We start from the raw sequence: 10,558 nt of genomic DNA on the forward strand, positions 1-10,558 counted from the left end.
GCAGAACGATGCCTGCAGTAAATTTGTTAATTTGAGGAAACGAGGGTCGAATGGGGGTTAATATAGAGTCCCGGGGTCCTTTCTCTGACCAAGTTTCCGTATCGTTGCAGCTGCGAGAGTACACGCTGACGGAAACGTATCACGAAGACGACGTCGAGGTAGAGTTCATCAGCAACGACAATCTACTAGGGAACAGCCCGACCCCCAGGGGGATCGATCCGAACAGGGACCTGAACGAGGCGATCGCCGAGGAACGAAAGGAAATGGACACTCAGCGATACAGGTACGTTTCTCTCCCTTTGCTTCTCATCTGCTTGCAAATCCTTCGCCAACGAACTTGCGACAGAAAGACAAAAAATTCGAATTTACAATAATTCGAATCGGTTGCTCGCATTTACGGTAATTCCCCAAAGCTACGTGACCTCGCAAACATTGAATCCTAGTAACACAGCAAGCTCAGAAGCTTCTCTGAACTTCTCAGAAGATCGAAGAAGCGGAAAAATCATTGGCGGAAAAGTTGGGGCTCGGAGTGAAGGGGAAAGAGCTCGACCGTCTAGTCGGTGTTCGATTCTCGCGAGGAACAATGGGCACGGTGTCGTTGGAAAAATGGGTCGTCTGCCGGAAACGTTCGTTAACCGGCAGAGCGTGGACGTGGTCGCAGGAAGAGGAGACGCGTCGAACGAGCGCTGGCATAAAGGACAACGAGCAGCCGTGGCAGGCTTGAAACCGCTGCGACAATGTCCGAGGGAACGTATCGCGAAAGGAGCCCTGGAAATGGGCCGTCGGTCGAGTGTACAGCCCTGAAAAGATAGCCCTCTTTGGCTTTTCGAGAGGAGTCTCTTTCGCTTGAGAGGCGGTCGGAGGTCTATCCGGCGTTTGCTTTCCCCTTTGCTGCCAGAAGACTCTCTCACTCTCTCTCTCTCTCCCTCTCTCTCTCTACGTCTTCCTTTCTCCAAGGATCTTCTTCATATCGTTACCGGATCCTTTCGCCGCTACCTGTCTCGCTCTATTTCTCTCTTTAACTTTTACGATCTAGCCTCCGCTGCGCCGCACCTCGCCGGTTTCATAGCAGAAGCAAGTTCATCTTCTTCCTCCCCCGACTACCAAGCAGAAGCGCGCGAGCCTTTGTGCCGCGAGAAACGCACCCGGAATCGCTGCTTTTCCCGCATTTCCGCGGGAAACGCCGCTGCGGAGACCTTCGAACACTTGCCTGTGCAGTTGCGAATGCTTTTTTAAAGGCTCCGCCTCGAGAGCCGAGAAGTTCGGCTCCCAGCGCTTTCCCGGCTCTGGGAGTGCTGTGCTAGAGATCGGATAACTTTCCAAGATCGAGGAAACGTGCTATTTACGGTGGACATTGTTGAATGAGCGGAATAGAGACTGCTTCTTCAACCTCTCAATGAAGAGAGAAGTATGTTGAATCTGTGGATAGACCGAACTATACGAGAATTCTTCAGAGGTGATCTAAAGAAGTTGAAGAAAGTGCTCCGTTTTTCATAAAAAAATCTACAAAGATTCTGGAACAGATATCGAAGTCCCTAATCGAATAGTTCCTATAAAAATGTGATTCACTGAAGCAAAAGCGAACTTGGTTGGTCCAATTGGGCCAGTATCATTTTCATTAAAAGCCTGCAGAGTCAGGCGCGCGAGGATAGCCCCCCTAATCGATTTCCTACTAAAACAGTTGAGCGTCCGTTTCGTTAGGTCGTGAACTGCGACATAAAAATCGAAAGGTCCAATTCCGAGGGACGTGTATCGACACAGTGCATTTTCGGGAAGCTCGGCGACAACGGGTTCGATGAAATTTTTCGGTCGGACAGCGGGGAATTGTTTCGCGGCGGAACGCTGCATCGACAACCGTGAAATATCATACGCCGGGCTACCGGCCGCGAAACTTTTAACCAAATTGGAGCGTCGGCGAATTTGTTTTTTTTATCACCGCGGCTTATAGGAATTACATTGGTCCCCGGGACCCGTGACGTTCTCGATTTTCCGCTTTATATTTTCCAAGACCAAGGACAAATCTCCGGCGGGGCTGTTCGTTGTCGCGAAGACGACGTCGGCCATTTTGCTGCGGCGGCAACCGCGGCGGAATCGCGGCTGTCGCTAATAAAAGACTGCGGGGACGTTGTCGGGTTTTCTGACGCCTGAATGGAGCACGTTATTTACACGAGCCGGTGGTATAATAATCCATTGAAGTGGCAACTTCAGAAACACCGCCGCGGATGACGGCCGGCCGAACAATACCGCTCGGGCGATGAAGAAGTCTGTTATTGGACGACCACAGCCTGGCCCCGGACAATGGTCCAGCTGGTATCTTGAACGGCCATTCAATAAAGTGGGCCAGTTTTTCTTTTAAATTGAATGGCCAGCGGAACGGAGTCCCTCGGAGCCGGGCAGAAACCTTGGGATCATTGAAATGCTGCTGGTTTTCTGATTAAAAGGTCCTCTGTGTTTTCTCTGAAATTATTTATAGCTCGGAGCTATGGAAACGTTCGATGTACCTCTTCGACGGAGACCTCGGGAAATTAATTTTCGGGGCTTTGTGTAGTTGGATTACAGCCAATGGAGGTTAGAGTCTCGGCTGCTAGAGCTATCGGGCGAAGTAGGCTACGAGGACACGTACATTTTCATGTCGGTGATAGAGTCCTGTGCGGTCTCCGGGCCAAGGACTCTAACAAGTGGTAGCTTTAGATAAGCTGTCGGAGTTCATGGTGTGCGATGAACCTGACCGCGGATACCACAGGCTGAACCGTATTGATCTACGAGTGCTCCAGAGAAAAAATTCTCAGACATGGTTTTCTATCAGTAACAGGGACATGTAGTGCTCTAAAAATCTAAGGGTCCTTGGGTGCTTCAGAAGACTCGAGAACCTAAAATTCAAGCCAGCAGCTATGACAACGAAACAGCTCTACAAGGCTCGATGGCAAGGAAACCGTAATCCAACGCAGGCCATCAGTGAGTACTTGCTAGCAATGATGAGTAGCAGGAGATAAGACTCTGCAACTTTAAACTGAAGGGGTCTAAAATGTATAAAGGGCGCTCCAGTACTCTAGAAGACTCCAGGACGAGGGATTAAGCCGGAAAGCTAGCAGTGTCGACTGATAGGAGTTTGCAGAGAACAACGAGCCTTCTCGCCACGGAACGGTCGTGTTCAATCGGGGACAAAACAGCTCTACAAGGCTCAAAGACCGAGAGAACGACCTGAAGATGAATGGTAGAGCTAGCAGTGCCTCCTAGCTAGTGCCTGTCATCGGCTGCCAGAAAAAGGGGGTAAAAACGGGCCACCGGTGGATCGAGGGGGATGCCAGTTATGAAGCCTATTGGGATCGACGTACGGCTGGAAGGGTGCCAACCCTGAGGGCGCAAGACCGATTACCAGAACCGTTCGGTTCTTGTGGCCGGTGGCCGCGGGGGACGGATCGAAGAGGAGATTGGCCTGATCGGTCTCGCGTGTCATCGAACTCTCATCTGGCTCCCATGATCTGCAGTCAAGCTTGCATCAAACTCCAGTCGACGGGCCACAACCACTCCAGACCGAAACAATAATGAACAGCTCATCAATGACGCGGAAACCGCAAGTCAATCCTCGTAACTCTGAAAATAAAATACTGTGCATGATCTAGAAAGACCTAGACTCATATTTTATTAGCTTTTACAATTATTATAAAGTTGGTAGTATCCAGAAAAATTAATACGCTATTAACACTTTGAATGCCAAATCGGTCATATATGGATGACACTATTTTTTAATTTTGGAGGGTTGCTTTTAATTTTGTGGACAATTTTTAATAGAAATTGAAAATGACGAAGACTTAAAAGAATTGATAGAATAATCACGTTAAACTCTAACTCTTGCTCACCTAAATTTGCTTTTCCTTTGCATTCGGCGGAACGATAGTTCGTGAAGGAGTTAATAGAAAATCTCAGTTTCGGTCTCAAGGTAATGACAGCCGATAACGAGGTCCAATTAGCTCGGCGGAAATCGAGCGACCGGTTCGAAAAGCAAACTGACTGACTCAAAGATTCGGATTACAGATATTCGAGAGATATCGACAACTCTTTATCGAGTTTCCTCCCTCGCCGGTAACTCCGTTGAAAGCTCGTCAATCCGACTTAATTGTTTCACGGTTCATAAAGGATCTGCGTGAACATCGACAGCGGAGTGGAAACGCGATTATGCGATTACAGTGGTACGGACGTTTCGCGAGGGAAAGTCGTCGGTTTCCAGTTTTGATTGCGAAACGTGGCGATTAATCGTTCCGCCGCGGAAAGAATCCTTTGATCGTGTTCGACAAATCGAATTAAATCTCTGCGCCGTCTGTTGCCGGCAGATACTTTCGGATTGCGATTGTCGTTTCGAGTTATCGCGGCGAGCATCGCCGTCGGAAATCCCATTAAAAACACGATGGAAGAGTTTTCTCGCGTCGACAATATGGCTCGGCCACTGTTTATTTAAAATAACAGTCACGGTTCGCGAGACAAAAGCGAGATAAATTGAACAAAAAGAGGATACCTCGAAGGGAACAGTGTCCGAGCGCATTTTTCACCGGTACCGGAAGTGGCCCAGGCGGTCGCCGGAATCCGTGTCAGCTGCCGGACAGGAGTTCGCGGCGATTTGCATTTTAAAATCACCGGGCCCGTGGTAATGAGAACGATCTGCATTGCAAATTCGATATAATAACCGTATTTTCGTAAATATATTTTCAATTATCTCGCGCGAAGGTGATGTTCTCGCTTAATTGGTCTCCGTTCGAGCGGCGGAACACAGAGGCCAGTTTTACCCGAGCGATATTCGATATCGCCCGGTTGGAAACGCGCCCGTGGATCGTCGCGATCGCGCCTGAACACGAACCGATCGCAAACGACCCCGCACCGGGTCCCACGCTGTTTCCGCGTCCCTGTGCCTGAAAACGAATCATCAAGCTCAAAGCGCTCCCAGGCAAAGGCTGTTTTCGCGGAGCTTCGTTCTGACGATTTTCCGCGTCAAAGGAACCGCCGTGATGTCCGTGACCAACGGTGGTCATTAGACGCAATAATAGGAGACAGATTGCCTTCTGTAGTTTGCCGATGCATCCGTCTCTGCTACTAACACGGGAAAATGGTTCGTCGAACATGTATTTGGGTCTTCAGCTATGCCACCAATGACTCCTAATTAAGTACCAAATCTTGAATTTAAATTTTTGCTCTGAATGGTTAGCATTTAAATATTTAACGCGATTTATGCCAAGGGTTAAATTAAACGTGGAAAATGAATTATTGTTATGATCAATTGGAAAAACATCCCGATTTCGTTAATTGGGGGTAGCCTGTGGATCTTTTTGGAAATTTTCGTCTTTATCGTTGATCTAGTGGGAATTATAACGAGGATAATTTTTATTTTTCCCGCTAAACTGTAGGATAAAAATGTTGGCTTTTCGGAGGAGTTTGGACGATATAATTGCAGGGGAATGAGAAATAAAAAAGCTAGTAGTAATTGGCGACTTTACTGCCTCGTATAACTCGGCATTACTGCCGCTATAATATTATAGTTTACCATAAAATATTTTACGACTGGAAAACTCTTGCGTGAAGCACCGCTGCTTCATTTCTTTACATATCCATGTCTGATGCGGCACTTAATTAATATATTCACTGCCGGAGACATAAAACCGGAATGTTTCACGAGCTGCAGCCAATTTCCATTGGCGCAGGGCTACGGCAAATAGCGGAGCTTTTTGTAAAACACACTCACACATGTAACTTGCATTACACAAATTTACGTTAAATTAAACCAAATTTTACAGTTACATATGTAAAGCAAGCCTCCGTCCAACTTTCAATTGCACAATTCTCCCAACACAAATTCTTTTCAATATAAAATTTTTGAAATCGGTAAGAAAATTTCCAGGTGGATACATATATTTACTACGAAATTTTTTCGTGGATGGCAAATGGTTTTGGATTTTCGCCAGCCGCGGAACTGCTGAAAAGCCAAGAGCTTTTTCAACGGACATTAATTTTCAATCCAGGGACGAAACAATTCCGGTCGCGAGACGAAAACGTGCGGCCTGCTTCCCCTTAATTTGCTTGCTGCGGTTTTTTCTCCGCCAGGCTAAAAATAATTAAATTCCCGGCCCGGCACCGTACTTCATTTCGCTGTTCCCCGTCGAAGTTTCGCGACCCGCGGCTGCGCGGGGGTGGTGGAACGAGCCACGTGGCGAGTCAGGTGAGAAATGGTTCAGCTGGATCCGTGTAATTGTAAATAACCGTGTAACGCAAACAAACGAGCACGGCGATTTTAATATTAACCGGCCCATTAATAATAACGACGACGTAAATGAGCTCGGCCGAGCAAAAGTTTTTATTCTCCACCGTGACGCGCGTCTCTCAGCCAGCGAACGCTTCTGTCGACGGAGAACTTCGTTTCCGGTTAAAATTCCTCCATTTTGGATTTAAAATTATTCGTTCTTTCGAAAGGATGATGACCGGACAGTTTAATTTTGAAATATCCATATTGTTTTATTGAAAGAAATAAGGAAAAAAGTTTAGCACATGAATTTCTGTACGGTAATTTAATTTTTAATTCTGCGCTCTTCGATGCTGAAACAAATAGAAGAAAAACATTTAATATTTTAAATCATACAGCTATCCTTTCGGAAGAACGACCATGCAGTAATCTAATTTTTAATTTTCCATTCTTGTATGCTGAAAGAAATACAGAAAAATATTCAATATTTTAAATCACAGTGCTATCCTTTCGAAAGATCGGACAGGATAATTCAATTTTCAAATTTCCGTTCTCTTGTGTCGAAAGAACCAAGAAAGACTGTTTAAGTGTGTCTGGGTTAACGAATGCCCGCTAGCTAAATCGAATCTTCGGTACCGATGGCGAGCGAGTATTCAGAACAACCGGAAGTCGAGGAATGAAACGCGAAACGAAATCCCCTCGGGGTTTGACGCGGTCGGAAGGCAAAGTCAGAGTTTGTCCTATCCCCTCGCGAACCAGATTTCGTCGGGGGGAATTGAAATCATGCAAATGCGGGGAGAATAAATTAAAAAACGCGGGCTGCTCGGCCCGGTTGTATCGGGAGCGGGATCCTGCGAAAAGGAACGCTCGAAATTCTACACGTAAGAAGTCGCTTGTTCTTTTCAATTTATTCTCTACAGCGTATCGAAACTCGGAAAAATCATATTAACAGAAAAAGGTGACAATTCTTTATAACAGAAAATTTTGTGAAAGCAGATCGAACCGTCGAAACTGGAGCTGAACGCAACGGCGTAGGAAGATTTAAATTGAGAGAAGCTCCAGATTGATATTAATATATTCAGTTACAACAGTAACTATTAAGTTTGCGAACTTTTAAGTAAATCGTTATTTTATGTAAAAATCTGCTTAAGTGACAAGAAAATTATAGACGAAGCAAATATAAAGTGAAAATGGTGTTCGGGTTTTTTAATATATAGATTTTCTTGTAATTCTAAAACACGTTCCATGAAAAACTCGAAGAAAAATCCTCGTTCTAATAATAATTTAACGAAACGGCAACACCTTCGCATACAATAAAACAGAAAAATACACAAGCTAAAATATTGTAGTACCAGAATTACATTTTTCTTTTAAAAAATTTTAAAAGGATAAACAAGGAAGGACAGAAATTTGAGGAAATGTAGAAGGTTTGCAGAAGCGGTGGAAGCTTATTTGCAACGCGGTAGAACACGGTACGTTCCATACCGCTAATAACCCCGCAACTCCCGGCATCCCGCTGATAGCGTTCTCGATCATTTTCGGCTCGTGTTCCTCGCGAGAAATTCGAGCCGGCGCCAATGGCCGTCGCTGCCCCTAGTGTATAGGCTTCCAATGCCGGGAAACACGAGAAGATCGAACATTCCGCGCGCAGACCGAACGGATGCAGGATGAATAAGTTTCGGCGGTGAAACGAGAATCTCTGTGTCCCTTCCTTTCTTTTCTGGTCTCGTTTCCCTTCGTCTCGTTCGAGTTTTTCCTGTCGCCCGTAGACATGGCAACCGTAAATCAATGCCCGAAATTGTTTTCGAGTGGCGCTCGACGGAACACACGCGGCGCGACGTTTGGAAATTCGAGTAACCGCGTTCATGGTCGTCTGACTTGCGCCATTGGGCTGCTTTTCCGTCGGCGACCGAACAGATTTGCGAGTGCTGTGGAAATTTGAGGACTCCCAAGTCTGCCATCCTCTTTGTAACATACCAAAGTATTGTCGTACAGGAAATGTACGATTTTTAACAGTAACGTTTAACAAGCACAAACTTTCTTGTAAATTTGTAGGGATGTTGAGCATCGATGTACAGTTTCACGAGATTACCTCTGTCCTCAGGTACTGGACGACGACCGGAAGCGGGCAGGGGGTGACGGACGTTCCTCGGGATAGCAAGACTGCGATCCTGGACAGCATCGCGTCGTTGTACTCGTTGGACAGGCCTCGGCTCGGCCCGACCACCGGCCCGAAGCTCTCGAGATACGACGGGAAGACCAACTGGCCGTATTACCAGAAGTACAAGCAGACGGCGGAGGCGCAGAAAGCTCAGATCTTCGAGGACATACAGAGGAAGATGGCGAACGCGACCGGAAGTAACAGCCTCGCCGGCCGCTCGTGGAACGGCACCGACAACGCCAGCCAGCGTCAACACAGGCTCAGGATGAAACATCACCGGCTGACGTCCAAGGGGAAACGTCTGAGAACGCGTGAGTATACCGGCGACTACGCCCTACTGCCTCGTAAATCATCCACCGTGAGCTGACAATGGCCGTGGAAGACTCCGCCGTAAAAAGAACGAAGACAGTACTGTCACAGGAACAACAACCTGTGAAATAGATACCGGTCGTAAATTAACTAAGCTGAAATTCTTGCGAGCAAACTAATTTTATTCTGGATCTGTCGATCTTGGGGATTATTGATGTGCTCTCACTGGAGATTAATGGTCTGTTTATTGCTTTTCGGGTATTCAGTTCCGGCTGGAAGGGCATCGTCATTTTTGTTTTCCTTCATTTACATTTTATTTCAATCGGTTCAGCAAGAATCGATTAAACCTGGTACACTCGTGGAATATAATTGTATAAATAATCCTAGGATTACGTCGTAGAAAACTTCATTTGTCGAAAAAACAGGTTTCATTGATGAATCGTAAATTATGTTATATAATGTCACATTTCGAAGAAATACATGTTACCAAAACAGCTCGAAATAAACCAAACATTTCACAGTCTATGAAAAAGGAAAACGGGTGAATTTTTACACCGAGGAACCGTAAGAGGGTTAAATCAAGTATTTCGAAGCTGAAACTAGATAAAATTTGGTGGTCTAGGGCGCTGGAGAAAGATTAGGTCAGGATTCACCTCGGCGGTCAAATATATAAAGCTCGCTGTAAAGTTCGCCCTATTTTATTCCGCGCGAGCGAATAAAATCCCGCAGTCCACCGATAAATCACAAACATCTTCGATTTAAACGAAACCACGTAATAGTTCGCTATGAAGGCTGCACTTGAGCTCCGACCACGACCTCGAAATCCCCTCGAGCGATCGATGGGGGTTGGGGATAGTTCGGTTTCGCTAGATCGAGCTTCGATTAGAATCCGCCTTTAATCCTGGAGAAATAAGCTGCATTGTGTGGAACAGATGGTGCCAAATAAAAGCACAAATATAATTCACCCTTTTATCCCATTTCACGTTTTTATTATGATCTATTCAAATCAACCGAATTTAACTAGGACTTCTAATATGCAGATGGAAGAAAGTACTATAGACTCTCTTCAAATTAATTCTAAAGATTCCATCTATCAATTTGTGGAAAAAAATTTTTGCTTGTGGAAGCAGTCTAGACGGTGTGACCCATATAATACGTCTGCAAGTGATACAAGTCAGCGTTTGGTCAGACATGCCTGGAAGCTTGGTGACAAAAACTCGATACACTTTTTGTTACAATATACTATTTAATGGAACCTCTTTCACGTTATTCTAGAAGGTTAAATTCATCATGTCATGAAAAAAATTTGAATTTCAATGACCAATGTAATACGTGTATAAGTGATGTGGTTGATGAAACGCTAATATTATTCCTGGAGGCCAATTTACGTTGTTAATTACAACTTCGGATGACAAAACGTTGTTTTACGGTTGCAGGTCCTCCCAGGGACTGCAAGGTTAGCGAATGGGGTCCATGGAGCGCCTGTAGTCGTAGCTGCGGGGTCGGTGAGACGCAGAGGACGCGGAAGATCACGATAAAACCTCGTCGCGGTGGATCCTCGTGTCCGCCATTGAAGGACACCAAATGGTGTGGCAGTGCAAGCCCATGCTCCGACAGCAAATCCATCGTTGACAGCTACCAATGGTAGTCGTGGTCGTCGGCGAAGAGATCCCGTGACAACACGAGGTCCACCGAGCCGAGACGAGACGAGACGAGACGAGACGAGACGATTCGACCCCCTCAACAGCAAGTCTGGGGCCCCAGGACCCCGAGCAACACACTTAGGCGAGAATCGCGCGATGGATCGTCATTAGTGATCCGCTAGAATGCGTCAATAACGTTTATCGTAGAATCGTAGCACC

At 46.1% G+C, this 10,558-nt stretch overlaps 1 protein-coding gene across 1 annotated transcript in view; it reads left to right on the plus strand.

The window, feature by feature from the left end:
- Positions 1-10,351, plus strand: part of LOC143357939 (spondin-1) — a 195,970-nt gene extending 185,619 nt beyond the window's left edge. Inside the window, exons 5-7 of the mRNA XM_076794669.1 lie at positions 111-283; positions 8,331-8,698; positions 10,133-10,351. Coding sequence (XP_076650784.1) covers positions 111-283; positions 8,331-8,698; positions 10,133-10,344 — 753 coding nt within the window. The 3' untranslated portion in view covers positions 10,345-10,351. The remainder of the gene's footprint in view (positions 1-110; positions 284-8,330; positions 8,699-10,132) is intronic.
- The last annotated feature ends 207 nt before the right edge of the window (positions 10,352-10,558 follow it).

This window comes from Halictus rubicundus, chromosome 10 (genome assembly GCF_050948215.1).
Source record: "Halictus rubicundus isolate RS-2024b chromosome 10, iyHalRubi1_principal, whole genome shotgun sequence".
In the NCBI taxonomy this organism is placed as follows: Eukaryota; Metazoa; Arthropoda; class Insecta; order Hymenoptera; family Halictidae; genus Halictus; species Halictus rubicundus.